A 19,829-nucleotide genomic window follows, 5' to 3' on the forward strand; every position below is an offset into this window, starting at 1 on the left:
TGGGAGCCGTGATCGGCCGAACCTGCGGACACAGCAGGTAAACAAACCGGCCCGGACTGCCAGGGGCTTTCCCTGAACAAGTGACGGACCGGCTTTGAGAAGCACTGATGTAGAATGTATTTTGCTTTTTTTTTTTTTTAGGATGAGAGAAGACAGCCCAGGGCAAAAAGGGGTGCTATATCTATTATTCTGGCAAATATGGTCAGTGTTTAATGTATAAACATTGTACTCCTGTGTGCGTTCATTCTATATTTAAGTATTTTGGTATATACGTTGCACTTCATTCTAGGTATTCAGTCCAGAAGTGACTTTAAAACCCACTTCTAAACCAGATATAATGTGGACAAATAATACTTGGACTGACCACTCTTTTTGTAGCTGCAATATGAAAAAAAAAAATGCTATAAAGTTTACAACTCTTACTTGCACGCTCAAAATGAATTGAGAGTGAAGAATCTGAGTATCGTGTCTTTATATGTTGGCTAAACATTAATCACAGTGAAGTCAATGTGACTATTCCCATGCTTAAAGTTAACCATGTTCCTAAGTGTTTGCAGGATCCAGGGCTCAAATTTTTATGGATCAAGTATAGGGATGTCAGTTCTGCATTTCTGCTTTAAATGGTCATTCTCCCCTTCCCCTTCTCCCGCCCCGCCCCCCAGTGAATTGAATGGGCTCTATAACAGTTTGAGATACCACAAAATGAATTTTTAACACAATCCCAAAAGTTTATCATTGTGGCTTTCAAAGTAAACCTGCATTGTCAATTCCAAACATTAACCCTGTGTTAGGAACAAAGGTGGTATTTCACAATTCTTTATTTGAGTTTTTGAGTAATTATCTTTGTACATTATGGCTAAACTGCCCCCATTTACATAATGTATGTGCAGAGTTTTTAAGCTAATGGCTGGGGGAAAGCTGAGTAGTGCAGAGGAGCACATGATTCAGACAGATGTCTCTTAGGGGAGGGTTTATTAAAGGGAATGTTCTATATCCTGGTAAAGAAGACAGGACAGAAGTTGATAAAATACAGGTAGAACAGTCAAACAAACAAAAAAAGAGTCCCATTCAATTACATCACATGAAGGCAGACCACTGAATACTGACAAATTTTATAAGTGCTTGTACACAAATGCTAGAAGTCTAAATACTAAAATGGGTGAACTTGAGTGTCTGGTATTAAGTGAGGATATTGATACAACTACGTACCATAGAATCTCCATGGATAGAAATTCCATGCCTGAATAAGACAACTCTAGCAATAGGAATATCTGACCAGAATGGTGACAATAAATGAAATGCTCAAGGACATTAGAGAGGCTAAAACACACACACACACACACACCCTCAATAATAATGGGGGTTTAAACTATCCTCATATTGACTGAGTACACATCACCTCAGGATAAGATGCAGAGATGAAGTTTCTAGACACCATTTTGGTTCTTGGAACAGCTAGCCCTAAGACCCACAAGAAAAGAGAGGCGACTCTTGATTTAGTCTTAAGTGGTGCACAGGATCTGGTCCAAGAAGTGAATATAGTTGAACTGCTCAGTAATAGCGACCATAATGTAATTAAATTTAACATTCTCATAGGCCAGAAAATACCAAAGAAACCCACCATAGTAGCTTTTAACTTCAAAAAGGGGAGCTACACAAAAATGAGGAAGCTAGTTAAACAGAAATTAAAAGGAACAGTTGCAACAGTGAAATGCCTGCAACCTACATGGAAACTTTTTAAAATCACCACAATAGATGCTCAAACTAAATGTGTACTACAAACAAAGAACAAAACACTAAGACATCCTTTAAATGTTAAATCCTACTGAGGAAAATAGAAAAGACCATAAACTTCAGCAAGTCAAGTGTAAGAGAAAAATTAGGTAGGCAAAAAAAAAACAAAAAACAAAAAACAACAACCACACCCTTGAACTAAGCAAAAGATACCAAAGTTAACAGCAAAAACATTCAAGTACATCAGAAGCAGGAAACCTGCCAATCAATCAATTGGGCCACTAGATGATTGAGGTGCTAACGATGCACTCTAGAAAGACAAGACCATTGCAGAGAATTCTTTCCATTGGTCTTCACTGCAAAAAAATGTGAGCCATTCTTTTTAAGTAACAAATATGGGAACCTGTCCCACATTGAGGTATCAAAAGAAAAGATTTAGGAACAAATTGATTAAATAATAAGAAGTCACCAGGACAGATGATATTCACCCAAGAGTTCTGAAGGAACTCAAATATGAAATTGCAAAACTGTGATATATAACGTATCACTTAAATCAGTCTCCGTACTAGATGACTGGAAGGGTAGCTAAATGTAACACCAAATTTTAAAAAAGCTCCAGAGGTGATCCTGGCAATTACAGGCCTGTAAGCCTAACTTCAGTAGCATGCATACTGGTTTAAACTAGAGTAAAGAACAATTACACTGCTCTACAGCCAAAATGCTTCTGAAATAAATGTAGTCAAACTTTACTAATTCTGGGTCACTGAGAACGAAAATGATGCTTAAAATTGTTGATTGGCTCTAGTTTTCAAGATATGCTATTGGGTCAGTATATACGACCCTTGACTTGGGAATGGCGGAGGATAAGTGAGTTATAAAGGGAAGGGATCTCAATTTAAACCAGAAATGACTAAAATACATCTTTGACTGGATCTATGAATAAATCTATGACTGGGTTTGGACAGTACTTGCTTTTTAGGCAAAACAATGAATGATGCAATCTGAAGCTGGTATTGCGTCATACATGATATGAATTGCATCATGTTATTCCTAGAAGTCATGGATGATGCAATCATAACGAAGCTTACATCACTCTGCTGAACAAATTGCCCTATATCCGCTCTAGAATTCATATAGTGTCGTGCTCTTATTTGTCAGTGTTTGATTTTGCAAAGGAACACATTTCTGTTTAGCCAAAGTGAGCAGAGATGCCTCGTACTTGTCTGAACAGTGCAGATAACTTCTGCTATGTTTGTGGTGAAGTGACTTTTGCATCACAAAAGCGCAGTATAACCACTATGGTTAAGAAAGCCTATCACCTTTATTTTGGCTGCAAAACTGGAGATCAGGACAAGAGGTGGGCCCCACACATATGCTGCAACACTTGTGCAACAAATCTTCGCCAGTGGTTGAACAGGAAAAGGAAATCTATGCCTTTTGCAGTGCCAATGATTTGGAGAGATCCAACAGATCATACCAGCAGTTGTTACTTCTGCATGGTGCCTCCATTTGGGAAAGGTTTGTCAAAGAAGAAAAAGTGGACTGTGCATTATCCAAACATTCCATCAGCTATACGCCCAGTACCCCACGGAGAAGGGCTGCCGGTTCCTGATGCACCAGAATCATTCTCACTTGAGTCAGACGAGGAAGAGGAAAAGGAAGAGGATGAAACTTCTGGTCCTGAACCATCAATGTCACAGGACCCACATTTTCTCCCATCCTCCTCCTCTGAACCACACCTCATAACACAAGGTGAACTGAATGACCTTGTCAGGGATTTGGAACTACCCAAGAGTAAGGCAGAGCTGTTGGGCTCCAGACTAGAGCAGTGGAATCTCCTGGCAGGTGATGTTAGGGTTTCCATGTTCCGTGACCGTCAAAAGGATCTTGTCCCATTCTTCTTCATAGAAAGTGATCTTGTAGCCTGCAACAATATCGATGGTGTGATGGCAGCCCTCAACATCATTCACGATCCAGATGAGTGGAGACTATTCATTGATTCATCGAAGACGAGTCTTAAAGCTGTTTTACTGCAACATGAAACAACTTTTGAGGTGCATAAACTATGACCAACATCAGTGGCAGCTTTGTGGCGATTTGAAGGTTGTTGCTCTCTTGCTTGGTCTGCAGACTGGATACACAAAGTACTGCTGTTTTCTCTGCGAATGGGACAGTCGTGCAAGAGATTCCCACTACATCAAGAAAGATTGGCCACTCCGACCGTCATTGGAGCCTGGGAGGAAAAGTGTTCAGCATCCACCACTTGTTGAATCAAGGAAGATTTTGTTACCACCCTTACACATCAAGCTGGGTCTGATGAAGAACTTTGTCAAGGCCATTGACAAAACACAAGCAGCTTTCAAGTACCTCCATGGAAAATTTCCAAGGTTAAGTGAAGCTAAGATAAAGGAAAGTATCTTTGTTGGTCCTCAGATTTGTGAACTTCTTCAAGATGATGCATTTGACCGTGCACTGCGTGGCAAGGAAAAGACGGCATGGAAAGCCTTACAGTTAGTGGCAATAAATTTTCTCGGAAACAACAAGGCAGACAACTACAGGTTGTTGGTGGAAAACCTCCTCAAGGCACACAAAAGCCTTGGTTGCAACATGTCACTAAAGATGCATTTTTTGCACTCTCATCTAGATTTTTTTCCACTAAACTGCAGAGCAGTGAGCGATGAGCACGGCGAGTGATTTCACCAGGACATTGCAACAATGAAGAAACGCTATCAGGGCAAATGGAGCCCATCAATGCTTGCAGACTATTGCTGGACAGTGACAAGAGATGCTCCATTTAATGAATACAAGAGAGAAGCCAAGAAGCGCCGAGTAGACACTGAATAGGACTAAACTATGTACATAATAGTTTTTTGCCTTTTGTTTCATAATAAATTTATATTTTTATAACCCTTTTGCTGATTTTTAAAGTGTTACATAAACAGGACAGGTGAAATATTATGGTTGCTTTACATGATAAACAAATTAAAAGACCTAGGTTTACAATTTATGATTAAAACTACTATTTACACAATATACATAGACAAAATGTAAAAACGTAAATATCTTAGAAACAGTAGCAAGTTGTTTTAATTGTCATATTTGAATTCAGCACATCAAAATACATAATAAATAGCACATTTTATCTCTGAAGCAGACGACTTCTCAAAAATTGTAGACCAGTGTTATCAGACACAGATGAACAGGGCCGCCCAGAGGATTCAGGGGGTCTGGGGCAAAGCAATTTTGCGGGTCCCCCATCCATAAAAAAAAGTTGCAATACCATAGAATACTATATTCTCGTGGGGCCCCTGTGGAGCCTGGGGCAAATTGCCCCACTTGTGCACCCTCCTCCCCTTTGGGCAGCCCTACAGATTAACACAATTTGTTGGGGAAGAGTCAACGCGGCTTTTGTAAAGAGATGCCTCACAAATCATGCCTCACCAATCTATTAGAGTTCTTCGAGAGTAGTCAACAAGCATGAACAAGGGTGATCAGGTGAATATAGCGTACTTGGACTTTCAGAAAGCCTTTAACAAGGTCCCTCACCACAGGCTCTTAAGCAAACTAAGCAGTCATGGGATTAGAGGGAAGGTCCTCTCCTGGATCAGTAACTGGTTAAAGACAATAAACAAAGGGTAGGAATAAATGGCCAGTTTTGAGAGTGAAGACAGGTAAATAGTTGGTTCTCCCAAGGATTTGTACTGGAACCAGTGATGTTCAACATAGTCATAAATTATCTGGGAAAAAGGGTAAACAGTGAGGTAGCAAAGTTTGCAGGTGATACAAAACTATTCAAGAGAGTTGTCAGCTTTGGATTTAATTAAAGTGTTACAAAGGGATCTCACAAAACTGGGTGCCTGGGCAACAAAATGACAGATGAAATTCAATGTTGAAATGCGCAAAGTCATGCACATTGGAAAATATTCCACCTAATACATACAAAACGATGGGTCTAAATTCTCTTTCTTGAATGGTAAAAATTATCTTGGAGTCATCACAGATCATCTCTAAAAACATCTGCTCAATGTGCAGCAGCCGTCAAAAAAGCTATTAGGAACCATTAGGAAAGGGATTGATCATAAGACAGAAAATATCATAATGGTACGTCCATACCTTGAATACTTTGTGCTGGTGCCCCATCTCAAAAAAAAAAAAAAAAAAAATTGGAAAACATACAGAGAAGGGCAACAAAACCGATTAGGGGTATGGAACAGCTTCCATATGAGAAGAGATTAAGAAGACTGGGACTGCTCACACAATGCACAGTCATCCTGTGGAGCTTGTTGCCAGGGCATTTTGTGAAAGCCAGAAGTATAACTGGGTTCAAAAAAGAATTAGACAAATTTACGTAAGATAGGTCTATCAATGGCTACTAGCCAAGATGATCAGGGATGCAGAGTTTGGGACTGGATGACAGGGGATGGATCACTTGATAATTTCCCTGTTCTGTTCATTCCTTCTAAAACCATCAGGCACTGGCCATTGTTGGATGTCTGGATATAAAGCAAAATGGGCCATTGGTCTGAACCAGTATCACGTTAGATATACTTTTTGTACTGAGTGCACAGAATCTCTTTTTCAAGACTATGCTCTATTTTAACTTCTAGTAGTCTTGATGGTTTATAAGACCATTATCTGAAAATCCTCCCTTCATGAAGTACAGTACCATAGCACACTCAGTAAAAGCCAGTTTTTCCAAAGGCCTGCTGATTTGAGTGTGCACATAATTTGTCCATGTGTATTTGGCCAACTATCTGGCATGCATATACAGGTGTGGATATTGCATGCAAACTGAAGCAGGTGCAAATTTAAAATAAATTGGAAGTGCTTTGGAAACGTAGCCTTCAATATAAAAATACTGGCTATTCCTACTGAAAAACTGATTAAACATCAGAATTATACACAATCACTGTCGTATGTCACTGTTGGAAGTTGATAGCATTTTAGATATTTATTGGTCAAAAATCATACAGTGCTTTAAAAAAAATCATAAAATTATGCTTACCAGCATTGCAATGTTCAGGAACAACAAACTCAAAAAGGTCCTGTGTAAAGAATGGGGCGTTATCATTATCATCCTCTATTTTGATTATATGCGGCAGTGGTTTCTCTGGTGAATACCCATCTGGAGTGGTTGCATAGCAAATTATCTATAAGAGAGAGAAAACCTTAGTTGCCCACTGTTCTAGAGCAGGGCGAAATATTCCTTTTCAGCCCAGTGGATAACAGGATCTACAGAATAATTTCTGCAAAGCACAAAGTCAAATATCCTTTTCATAAGCAGACAAAACACTTAATAGAAGTAAATGGCTTATGTCTGCAATAGATATTTTGCAGCTATTTGCATATATTAATCTTTCCTTGTTGATCATGGAGGACAAAGCTGAGCTCTTTCTAGCCATTGGTGCACTGGGTTTCTTTTCCTTTTGTTATTAACAGTTTCTGCTTCAGGATAACATGCAAGACCCAATTTCAATAACAAATTTGTTTTCAGTCAGATGCAAGAGAAGATTATTGATGTTACAGGCTGGCAGTGGTAGAAGCAATGCATTTAACTGCTTCCCAGCCCCCATGACAATCATTTGCATTATTTTCCACAGTTACAAGTGAAAGATTTCCATCCTGGGATCTGAATACACTGACCCACTGTCAGTCACAAAGAGACCATCCTTAGCCAACCCATCTTGTGATCCAAGCGTCACACTCAATGGTGCTCACTTAAGCAGAGTGCAGCTTTTGGCAAAAGTAGAAACAGAGGAGTGAGCAACCAATGCAATACCAGCAATTTTGTGTGTGGGGACTATGTAGAGGTAGATACAAGAACAAGCTACAGAATGATTGCTTCAGTTTTACTGAAAGGTGCATTCCCTCTGCCTCTGGGGGTAGTGGCAGCACTTTTTGTAGACTTTCCACACTTAATATTATTTCTATATTCTCCTTGGTGGGCAATCTGAAGCTGCCTTGTCTGACACTTTCCTCCTCACTGTCAAAGTCAGACATACTTCGCAGTTCTACAAATTCACGTGGCAGACACATTAAACTTATTAATTCCATAAGTTTATCTTCTGGCATACCTCCTTCCTCACTCTACAAAGAAACGTTGACTGACATTAGCATGCCACACTTGTGGTGTGCCACACTCTAGTGTTGCCAAAAACAGCAGAGCCAACACTTTGTTGTCTCAGGTAGAAACAAGCAAAACTATACAGTCAGGCAAGTAAAAACAACGTCTTTTCAGTAGTGCATAGACAAATGGTGTCCAAACATAGCAAGAGTCTCTGATGCTCTTCTATGTGTTTGAGGTGCAGAAAGTGAAGAAGCAATGGCAGTAGACATAATTGACCATGTGTTTCTTATTTGCTTTCTTTTCAATTAAGGTCTGAGCCTGGCTAACCAACTGCCTAAGAGAAAGGAGGAAGCATATTCACTGAGAAATAAGCCGGAGGGAAGCAGAATGAACAAACATCTAATGTGCAGTGGAATTATTAGACTGTCTTATTTTTACTATTTCCCTATTGTGTAGGAAAACAATGGAATATTAATGTTCCCAACAGGCCATTGGAAGCAGACCTATCCACTTCTGCCACCTCCTTACACCTCTCAGCCAGCAGAGAGAGCAGTTTACCCATTTAATAAACATTAAAACTGAACTGAACAAGCAAATGCTGAGGAACTAATACAGCTCTCTTGATTATCTTTTTGTCTCATTTTAACTTTACGTGGACTTTTTCATTTCTTCCACCAGAAAAGAAGTCTTGTAAAACTAGATCTTCCTTCACTCCCACCACCAATTTCTGTGCTGTAAATATCAGGGATACTATTTGGGATAGTTGTCTGAGCACAGATGCATTTTCCTCCCATTCCTGTTAGAACACACCAGTGAAGTACTTTAGCAATAGAATGAAAATACATTTAATTGTGTATACAATTTAGGCCCTTACCTGAAAGCTTGGATACTGTTCACGGTCTACTGGGCCAGTAGCAAAAATATTCCCAGTTTCTCTCTCTATATAAAACAAACCCTTTGGATCTTGATCAATTCCAGGACCAGCTGCAGAGTAATGAATGACGTAGTGTTGGGCTGTGTCAGACTGGACCTATAAAGAGTAATTTGTTAAACAGAGACAAAATAATTCATCATTAAACATCTTTCTGTTTCTGTGTTTTCTGAATTAATGTAAGTGTGGGATAGAAAACAGTGTCACCCTTCAGAAAAGATGTATAAAATCCAAGTCTTAGGTTCAGGTACTACAGCAGCTCAAACTTTTACACAGAACAGGAAAATGGTCTGCTTTGTGCCAATCTTCAGGGCTGGCTTTAGCAAGTGCGGGGCCCAATTCGTGGGGCTTGTACTCACCAGGCGGCGCTTTGAGTCTTCGGTGGCACTTCAGATTGCTGCGCTCCGGGTGGGGCTTGCTGCGCTCCAGCCGGGGCGGCGGCCCGAGGAGCGGGTCCGCAGGCTTGCCGCGCTCTGCCTGGGCGCGGGGCCCTCTTAGGTGCGGAGCATGATTCAGGGGGAATCAGCCTAAAGCTGGCCCTGCCAATCTTAACTACCTTTATAGTAAATGCACATATGAGAAAGGCTGCTAATCCTTCACAAATACCAATGGAAGAAAATCCAGCCTTGGAGTAGAGTGCATGGGGAAGGGGAAGATGTGAGTAAAATATATTTAGTCTCAGCATCGTTATAGACAGAGCTGCCAGGTGTAGCTAAGGTTGCCTAATGCTTTTCATTAGAAACCCCTATTTTCAATCACTCACTCATAACCATTCTGGTTAACATTTGCTATGTCTGAGATTGACTTTTTAGGCAAAACTGGTTCAGCTATTTATGACTGGAAGTGGTTTGTGGGGGTTTGCGCCACTGTTAGTTCTTACTAAAAAGTTTCTTTCAAGAAATCTAGAACCTTCTTTCTTTGGAGCAGGGACTTGATATTTGGCAAGGGGATAGCACTGGGGTCAGTGCGATGCCTTTTTTCTTGTCCTCATAAAAATCCACTCAGATTTCACCTGATTATAAGCCTCTAAATAGTAGTATTTACACATAAGTAGAGCTTTTTAGAGGAATGCTGCTAAAATCTCCAGAAGTGCAATAAGCATGCTCCAGACCAACAGATCTCCATGGCAACTGCAATAAACATATTTTCAGGCCCCACCCGGTCTCCTACATAGTAGGCAGAGAGCTAGTGCTCCAGACAGAACATAAACATAGCAGCAGCATCTCTCCTCTTTCGCCTCGGTAAAGAAGTGCTAGACAAGGCTGATGTTAATAACTTTGCACAGTTCACAGCCTTTATTATTGAACGAAACCTCACACTTCTACTTTACTAGGCATGCAAATAGCATTCTCTCTCCTTTACACTCTTAATTTGGCCCCATTATGTATATGCATGCTACAGTCTTGAGTGACATGATCATATTATTTGTTCTACGGGACCCCAGTAAAGACAAAGAATGAGACAAAAGTTCTGAGAAATAGGACTGGGATTCAGGAGTTGTGTTCTAGACTTACTTCTGCCTCAGACTGCCTATGCGTATTTGGCAAGACTATCAATGCATATACACATAGGGGCTGAATTAATCTTACAATTTTTTTCCTGAAAAGCAGTTACTAAGGATTCACCTTAGTTGCTTTTCTAAAACAATAATGTAGTTGGTTTTCTTCACTTTTTTGCAAAGATGCCATCTGAATCCAAAGGCAGTGGCTTACAGTATTTTGTACTGGTCAGATAGGAAAGTCACTAACATTATAAAAATAGCTGGTGTATAAAATGTACCTGTTGAATTTGCATTGGAAAAGGTCCAAGAGAGTTCTCCATCATAGAGGATGGGAGAGGAGCCCACCTTCTTTTGGTTCGCCTGAGGACTGTATCTCTAGTATGTCTTGTCTTAGGTGTCTGGATTTAGAAGACCAAAAGAAATTAAATAAAGATCAACTCAAAAATTCTTAAGGTTTATATTCTTACTTGCTTCCTCTCATTTCCCACCCTCTGCCCCCAGCCTCACAGATTTTTCAGAACTCTCTCCAAATCTTAAGGACCAGTTTTTGCTCTTTTAAATCCTCTTTTTCACCATTCTGCTTTCAGCCCTGTGCAACATTCATTATTTTAATACTTCCTACCAATATACAGTGCTCATGAAGTTTTTTAATTGCTTAAAATTTGCTTTTCTAAAATCTTAATGCCCTCGATGAACATCAATTTCCAGCCTTTGCCACCTCAAGGAGTCCTGAAAATTTAAAACCTATGCACTTATTAGGTATTGCTAAATTAAAAGTACACAATCTACTATACAATAGCTATGCCTGATCATTTTAAGAGTTATAAACAACTTTTACACAATGAGAAGCCAAACTGTAAAAAGAGTTTCCAAAAAATAAAAAGTAAAATGTCTGTAGCAATTGTGAGCCTACCTTTTTTTGATGAGCTAGCAAATTAACGTGTATCTTCTTTTCTTCATGTCTTTGAATGTCCTTGAGTAATATGGTAAAAGTCTTTTTTTCAGAAGATAAAGAAATGATATTTGTTGTATACACAGAACCATCTTCTAGAATTCTAAAGTCAGGATCGCTTGAACTGATATGTTCTGTGGACTTAAGGCACTCTTTCAGATTTACTGTAAGAAAGAAATTTCAAAGATTCTCTCAAGTCACAACAAGACAAATGGTTTCAAACTTACATGCCTAAAGTTTGGTTTATATTTATGCACCTATGTAAAAGTGGCCCGATTTCAAGTCAATGTGCTTAGCACCTCTAAAGGTCAGACTAATTTTATTTAAGAATTTAGAGCCCAGCTTCTGAACAAGTTTACATTCATGTTGCACATCCATCCATTCGTTAAACACATTAGGCCATTTGCAAAGGATACTTGGCCATAGTGAGTACTTTACACAGACACTGTCGGGGGGGGAAGGGGGGAGAATAGGTTTAATTTTGGTGACTAATGTTTCCCAAAGTAATATAATTCTTCTTGTGTATTTTTTGCCCCCCAAAGTGCTTACCTATCCTAAAATAGTGCCATCACCCATGTACATAAATAATTCTGCTACAAGACAGTGGGTGAAATCTTTTCTCCATTGAAGTCATTGGCAAGATTCCAACATACTTCAACGGGACCAGGATTTTTTCCAGTATGGTCAGACAAACTTGTTCATAAAAACAGATTCCATCTCAGTGTTTCCTAAGTATAACCACTGAGGGGGTAATTGACAGTGTTCCTTTCTCTTCTTAAAAACAGTCTGCCTTACTGTTGAATGTTCAAACATTATTACAGAGCATTTCAGCAAATAATACCCCTTATTGTTCAGCATTCAAGACACCAGGGAATCTTCCTTCCTTTGCTAATGGCCCTGCTTTCCCATAAGTGAGCACTTGAATATGAATTCTGCCTCTGAGGCAAGGTAAGTCAGCATTATTCCTAGTACTGAACAGCTCTGTGTATTGCTATATCCTGTAGGATATTAAAATCATACAGAACTTAGCAATTGTGGGGAAAATCCTTGCTTATTTTACTATTGTGCTATGAGTCACCAGTTGTATTACAACAAAAATGGCATTCTTTCTCAATAAAATGTTAAGGAACAGCATTCAGGCTACAATGGTATGGATAAATATTTGTAGACAAACAGATGCATTGTATAAAATTCTTCCATTTATTAATCCTTTATAGTTAAAACTTTTTGAAATATTCTTCTTGAATAAAGTGAAATTAAATGAATTACTTTCATATTCATTCAAGTTAAAAGAGGATACATACCCACCTCCCTCATACAAAATACACAATGATCAGCTGCATAGATTTTCATTATAAAAAACTGACATTAAGGTTAGCTTCTCCATTGCATGTCCTTTTTATTCACCCTCATTTTAAAGGTAGTCTTGATTAATAAACATTCAACAGACTGATGGGATAAAAATCTACTGTTCCTTCAGTAGAGACTAGGGCCACTACCCTGGCCCACGCTCCAAAACTGTGCCAATACTGGTATAAGACAGCCTCAGATTCAGCTCTCAGAGGATCTCCATTGTGTAGGAAGATCCTCAGGTGGCACAGAGGCTCTGTAGCAACTCCTACATCACACGCTCCCAGATGCTGCCACAGGAGACTAATCTGGAAAAAGAGGGTGTTGTCTGGGCTTCCCTAATCCCCGTCAAATTGCTTAAACTTGGGCTGCTCAACCCAGTACAGAGCAGCCCGAGGATTGAGGAACTTCTCTCCTGAATACTGCACTAAATACTTCATAGCCACAGCTGAGGATTTGGCCATATGTGATTTCACTGCTCATACGTCAGTGACACAGGAAAAATCTGGTTTTGGTTGTTTTTTTAAAACAATCCAAGTTAAAGACTATAGGGCTTCACAGTCCATTTTGGTCAATTTCACGGTCGTAGAATATTAAAAATCATAAATTTTCATGATTTCACCTATTTAAATCTGAAATTTCACGGTGCTGTAATTGTAGGGGTCCTGACCCAAAAAGGAGTGGGGGGGGCGGAGCTCAAGGTTATTGTGTGGGGGAGGGGGTTGCAGTACTGCTACCCTTACTCCTGCAGAGCTGGGCAGCTGGAGAGTGGTGGCTGCTGGTCGGGAACCCAGCTCTGAAGGCAGAGCCACCGCCAGCAGGAGCACAGAAGAAAGGATGGCATGGTATGGTATGGCCACCCTTACTTCTGTGCTGCTGCCTGCAGAGCTGGGCCCTCGGTCAGCAGCCGCCTTTCTCCAGCTGCCCAGCTCTGAAGACAGCGCAGAAGTAAGGGAGGCAATACTATGACACCCACTCCCCCCCACAACTCCCTTTTAGGTCAGGACCCCCAATTTGAGAAACACTGGTCTCCTTCATGAAATCTGTACAGTATAGGGTAAAAGCACACGAAAGACCAGATTTCACAGGGCAAGACCAGATTTCACAGTCTATGATGTGTTTTTCATGACCGTGAATTTGGTAGAGCCCTAACTATAGAAAATGTATCCCTTCTATGTAAGCTGTGAGTGTTCAGCACTTGCAAAGATTAGACCACATATTTAGATCTTTTTTTAGATACCTATCTTTAGGCATCCAAGTTGGAAAATATTGGCCAAAACTTCTGCCTTGAATAAAAAATAAATCTGCTAGTAATTGGTTATAACAAGAATCAAAATGTGCACACGCTGCTGGTGAGCAGCGTTAAAATGAATAACAAAACACAGCAAATCCTTCAGTGAAAGGCTAATCCAATATGCAGTTGAATTTAACTAACTGGGCGTTGTCCCAACTGCAATAAATTGTATTACAAAATAAATCAGTATCTCCTCTTCATTGTAAAAGCAGCTACAGAAATGGTGAAATGATTATGTAGAGTTTTGAAGGACATTTTGAAGCTTCTCACCTCTGCCAACTAATGTTCCAGCCTCTAATTTAGAAGGAACATTAAAAGTGACTTTCTTGCAAGCTTCACAAAATAAACTCAATACCTGAAAAGGAAAGAAAACAAAAAAAGAATAGTCACCCTTGCTGTGAAAGTATTTTTAAACATTGTTTGAAATCATGGCATAAAAAGTATAGAGGAGCTAGATTGTTAGTCATGTTAAATAAAGAATACCAAAATGTAAAGTTGAAACATGTATTACATATTTTGGTGACTGATTTCAAGTTACATGAGTAATGAGACATACAGGGAGGTTTTTTGCTTTGTTTTTTTTTAAACAGTCCAGTGAAACAACCTAGAAAGTATCATTTATTACAAATGACAGGAAAGCACTGTGGCATAATGTACAGGGTTAGAACTCAGAAGATGCAGGGTCTGTTCTTGACTCTCACCATGATGTGTGTGACTTCAGCAAAGATATTTAACCTGTGATTGATATGCTGGGCCCAATTGACGTCACTGGCACAACTCCTATTGACCTCAACAGGGTCAGGATTACACTCGGCCTCCCGCTTCACCACATTTTGAAGTGGGAAAATAAAAATTTATCTTCCTTTAAAGAGCACTTTGGACTCCATGGATGAAGTGTACTAAGTGTACTAAGATTCAGCAATTCATAAAGTTTATGGGTTGCATTGATTTGTAATGTTTAAAGGAATAAATATTTTATTAATGTCATATAATACTTGGCACATACATATTAATTTGTATCTTCAAAAGTACTTTACTAAAACTACTTAAGCTCCAAATCCTTCAATTGCATCTGATTTATAAGGCTCCAGATATGTGCAGAGGTCTGTCAACTTACATATATCACATTACAGAATTGGGGCTTCAAACTTCAAAACGCCCATCTGTAGCTGGTAAATAATAACCACATTTTATAAAACGATATGGAGGCATAGCGGTTCCTAGTTCAAAAAGCAAGCAGTCTTTGAAATTCTAGCCAATCACGATTTTAAAACTGATTAATTTTGAAATACTCTGGATAACCACAGCATTTAAGATAATTAAAATATTGTGTATGCATCAGTAAAAGCGTCTTTTCCTATTTAAATTATTTCTGTTGTTCGCATCCTTTTATGAATCTCAACCTTATAACTGAAATCACTATTAATTTCCCAGCTAACATTTGGGCTATTTGTAATAGTAATTAATCCTTACAAAACTTCCCTGTCTCTCCTGGGGGAAAAAAAAATGTTGCTTGTTTTTTAAATTAAAAATAATACACAATATAATCAGACACAGTTTAGGAGGTTTTTTAGGCCAATGAAATGTTATTTCAAAACATTACCCAACAAGTTTAGTCTGATATTCACATGAAGAGTTATGGAAGTAATATATCCAAAGACAAGACAAGACTAGACCTGCTGGTAAATATAAAAGGGTTCAATATGCTCTGATGCCTACACTTGCATTATGTAAGGAGTGTTTGTTATGTTGAGTTTTGTTTTTGTTTGTTTGTTGGGGTGCAAGAGAAGGCGGGGAATTTTGCTTTCTTTAATTGGACTGGTAAGTAAAGTACGATTAGCATGGCTTTTCCCCCTCCATTCATCGAGATTACAGTAAGGGTAAGTAAATGGATTGTGTCTGGGCAGGTAAGTTTTCATGAGAATTTTCCAAGACTGAGTGCATTATATATTAAAATAATCAATTTTGCCTGGCAATAGTATGGAAAGTTTACTTACACAGGGACAATCTACTCACCTATTCTTTACTCTGATTATGATAATGGGGGGAGGCCAAGCTAATGTTACTTTACTCACCAATTAAAAAGAGTTGTTTTCCTGAAGGCAAATAGAATTGGTCAGGGCTGATATTTATTTATACTCATACATAATTAAGTTACCCTGCACTGAAATGGGCCAAAAACTGTTCACCCTCCAATGCATGGACCCTTTGAAGGAAATAGGAGTACTTGTGTGAGCATGGTGAGCAGGATTTGGCTTCAGATGAATAACTGAATTTGGCTTTTATAAATACAACATAAAGAAACTTTCCTTTTCATACCTGATTTATTGACTAATAATAAATATATGTATTAATGATAATCCTTTACTGCTGTAATAACCAATAGAATCACAGAATATTAGTGTTAGAAGAGACTTCAGGAGGTCATCTAGTCCAATCCCCTGCTCAAAGCATGTCTAGTCTGACAGCCCTAATCAAGAAACACCACTTAAAAAAACGGAAAACACACAACAAAAAAAAAACCCCACAAGCACCATTTTGGGCAGTTGGACTAAACAAATCTATAGATGTAGGTGACAAAGCACCAAAGTCAATTTAATTTTTCTGACTCATCTAGTCTTCCCTTTCTAAAGTTCATGTAAGTAAGGATTTCATACCAGAAAGGCACATAGCCTCTTCACCATACAACATGATATTCCTTCCATGGCATATAATGGTGCCTTCCGACACTTTAATTTACAAGTTCATGTAAAAGGGGAAAAGGTTACTAAGCCCTAATAAAATATATATATTTATTTTTAAAGTGAGAAGCCAGGAATGAACTTCAACAAGCCTTCACTGACAACTTGGGCCCAAAAAGGTTCAAATGAATTCAGGAAAAGTTTGTGTTGGTTTGTTTGGGGGGATTTGTTAAGAGGGGAAATGGTTCTCTCTGAATCTAGACTCTGCATCTAAACCAAAGTTTCACTTTTTTTTTAAGTGACACTTATTCAATAATCAGCAGGCACACCGTTAACATTTCACTAACGCTCACTGCATTTGGTTTCTTCGAAAGAGAAAAAACGAGGCTGCTCTGACTGATCCAGACAAACCAAATCAACGCATCTCTGGGGAGAGAAACTACTCCAAACCCACACAACTACCACCGCCCTAGCCGTGGTACAAAGAACAGCTTCTCCCGCGCCGCTGCTTACAGCCGCACCAAAACCTTGCGGGTAACCACGGACCGTACCCTGCGCGGGTGGCCCCAAACTCTCCCCAGCGGCGGCGGCAGCGGGACCAGCCCGCAGAACACCGCAGCCCGGGCAGAGGCGCTGCGCTGCTCGGCGCCCGCTGCGGGGTGGGGAGCGCTGGCCACACTCACCAAGAGGCCGAAGAGGAGTTGCCGACAGGCGGTTCTGCAGAGCGAGCCCCCCTGGCGGGCTGCGGCGGGGGCCATCTCGGCGTGGCTGGGGGCGGCGGAGGCTGCTGGCTGAGCGCGCCCGCGGAGGAGCAGGGGGCAAGGCTGCTGCTGCCGGTGCGGTGGCGAGCGGGAAGGCGGTGGCTACTTTCTTTTCCCTCTTTTTGTTCGGGGCGGGTGGGGCGCAGCGGCAGACGAGCCGTGCGGCTCCTCGCAGGGACTTGAGTTGTTTGCTGTGCACCTCGCCTGGGCCAGGAAACTCCCTTCTCGGCCAGCCCCCTTCCTCCGCCGGCCGGGTCGGGCCAGGCCCTGGTTCCCCTCCTCCGCCCACCGCGGAACCCGCCCTGGCCCCAGCGCTGGGCGTAGCGGCGCACGAAGAGGGAGGCGCCAGGCACACCTGAGCCCCGCTTGACTGGACGGCTATGGCTCGGATGGTTTCCCCACCCTGGCTGGGGGCAGTCTCGGCGGCGGCGCCCTTGTACTAGCAGCGCCTTCCCCTGCCTAGCTGGGACCCCCTGGTTGTCCCCGGGGGCGGGGACCGCCCTAGGAGCTTGGCTTCACTTCCCCAGAGAGCGAGTGAAATCCGGCCCCATGCACGAGGTAGAGCAGGCAAAGGCGCAGCTGGAGCCGAGAAGGGGGACCCGGGGCTCAGGGTCAGTCGCGAGGGGAAGGGAGGCGGGGATGTTGGAAGCGGCTTTGCAGGTGAGCTTGGTGAAGTTGACAAAAGCCTGGGGGCGTTCGCAGCTCAGCGCTTGAGCCGCCGTTTCCAGCCCCAAACCTCCCGCAACGGAGGGAGTGTGAGTCAAGCCTCACAACTCACAAGACAAGCTTTAAAATGATGAGGTTTAAAAAAAAAAGTTTGTGGTTCTTTTTTATTGGGCTTCTGATTTTTATTTCATTTAGAGTTCACATTTTCAAGCAACCGAGCTGTCTAGATTTCCCTTTTTTTTTTTTTTTTTTTTTAAGAGAAAACTTGAGATTCTCACTTAATTACATTATTCCAGAGCCTGGGGTGTGAAGAAAATGCAACAGCTGGCAGTGCTGAGTATTTCTGTGATGGTTTTAAATATTCAAATGGACAGTGATTTTAAAAAAATAAATGTTTTTCCCCCTCCCTCCAAACTAAATATTGCAATGTTAAACAAAATGAAACTGACCAGAAACAAAGGTGAAGATGGGTTTTGTATTTTGTAGTCCAAAGTGAGTGAGGTACAAAAAGTAAACAAACTACTTAAATAGTGAAAAGTAAATTATTATTTTTAAATACATTCAATTTATCTTCACCCACGAAAGCTTATGCTCCAATACGTCTGTTAGTCTATAAGGTGCCACAGGATTCTTTGTTGCTGTTGAACCTAGGGGCTTGTCTACATTTACTGCACTGCTGTGGTGCTTGGTGAAGATGCTACCTACGCCTATAGGAGAATTTTTCCTGTTGATGTACCACTGTCTACACCAGGGGTTAGGCTGCTATAACTATGTCGCTCAAGGGTGTGGATTTTCCACACCCTGAGTGATGTAGTTATTTCAACATAAGTGCCTTGCGTAGACCATCTTTCAGTCTACTTTGCTTCTAGTTTATCCTTTCAATTAAAGCCCTGATTATCCCTCACCTTGTACGTTATAGGTCTGAAGTATGGGATTTCTGCACAGGCTTGTAGAATCTGCCCCTAAGTGAAATAAGCAGAAAAGAAGAACTGACCTACTGATGGGGCACGTCAGCTGTACCATGCATTTTCATTACAGATTTTTCTGTATTTAATAATATTGCTAATGAAATATTTTTCTGTCAAATATGTGTGCCGGGAAACTGGAATTCGGGAGCTAACATTTAGGAACTGGTAGCTTTTCCCCCTTTTTGCTTTTTGTTTAATAAACATATCCTGCCAATTCCCTCTATCTTTAAGGCAAATATAGAGCCAAAGCATGACCCATTCTGCACGCCCATGGAGGCATCAAACTCTCTTTACTACTTTGTGCCATCTATTCATACTGTGAATGGCAGCATGGAGAGACGTGAAACTTCCTCAAGACCACTACATTCCTCATAATATTTGGGTGTAGAGTGGATGTCAAGGAACAGGGAATATTCCATTCCCCTGCACCAGCCAACACAGTTGCACCAAGGAACAGGGCCAGCTTTAGGCCGATTCAGCCGATTCGCTCTGCAGCTGTCCACCCTGCCCCCAGCTCACTTCCCCGGCCCCTCCTCCCATCCCCTGAACGCCCCGCCCCCTCCCCTGCTTCCCGCGAATCAGCGATTCGCGGGAAGTCTGAAAAGAAGCAGGGGTGGGCCAGCAGCACAAGGTAAGCAGGGGTGGGGGCGCAAGAAGGGCTCTGGGGAGGAGTGGCCCGTTCCCGCAGGCCCCAGCGGCTCTGGCCCGGCCCGGTCCACGCGGCGAGGCCCCCGCGGCGCGGCTCGGGTCCCGTCCCCCCCCACGGCACGGCTCGGGTCTCTCCCGCCCCCCCCATCCTCCCCGCGGCGCGACTCAGGTCTCTCCCGTCCCCCCCGCTCGCCGCAAGCTTCCCGCCACCCCCGCCCCCAGGAATCGGGCCCCGCTCTTGCTAAAGCCGGCCCTGCCAAGGAATATGTACTGCAC

At 41.4% G+C, this 19,829-nt stretch overlaps 1 protein-coding gene across 2 annotated transcripts in view; it reads right to left on the bottom strand.

The window, feature by feature from the left end:
* The window catches only part of LOC117873441 (desmocollin-2-like), a 41,425-nt gene extending 23,726 nt beyond the window's left edge, over positions 1 to 17,699 (bottom strand). For both annotated transcript variants that reach the window (XM_034762815.1, XM_034762816.1), the window contains exons 1-6: positions 17,194 to 17,699; positions 14,100 to 14,184; positions 11,147 to 11,349; positions 10,512 to 10,631; positions 8,676 to 8,831; positions 6,740 to 6,884 (exon numbers count right to left, since the gene is read on the bottom strand). In XM_034762815.1, coding sequence (XP_034618706.1) covers positions 6,740 to 6,884; positions 8,676 to 8,831; positions 10,512 to 10,631; positions 11,147 to 11,349; positions 14,100 to 14,184; positions 17,194 to 17,268 — 784 coding nt within the window. In that variant the 5' untranslated portion in view covers positions 17,269 to 17,699. The remainder of the gene's footprint in view (positions 1 to 6,739; positions 6,885 to 8,675; positions 8,832 to 10,511; positions 10,632 to 11,146; positions 11,350 to 14,099; positions 14,185 to 17,193) is intronic.
* Positions 17,700 to 19,829: the final 2,130 nt, after the last annotated feature.

This window comes from Trachemys scripta, chromosome 2 (assembly GCF_013100865.1).
Source record: "Trachemys scripta elegans isolate TJP31775 chromosome 2, CAS_Tse_1.0, whole genome shotgun sequence".
In the NCBI taxonomy this organism is placed as follows: Eukaryota; Metazoa; Chordata; order Testudines; family Emydidae; genus Trachemys; species Trachemys scripta.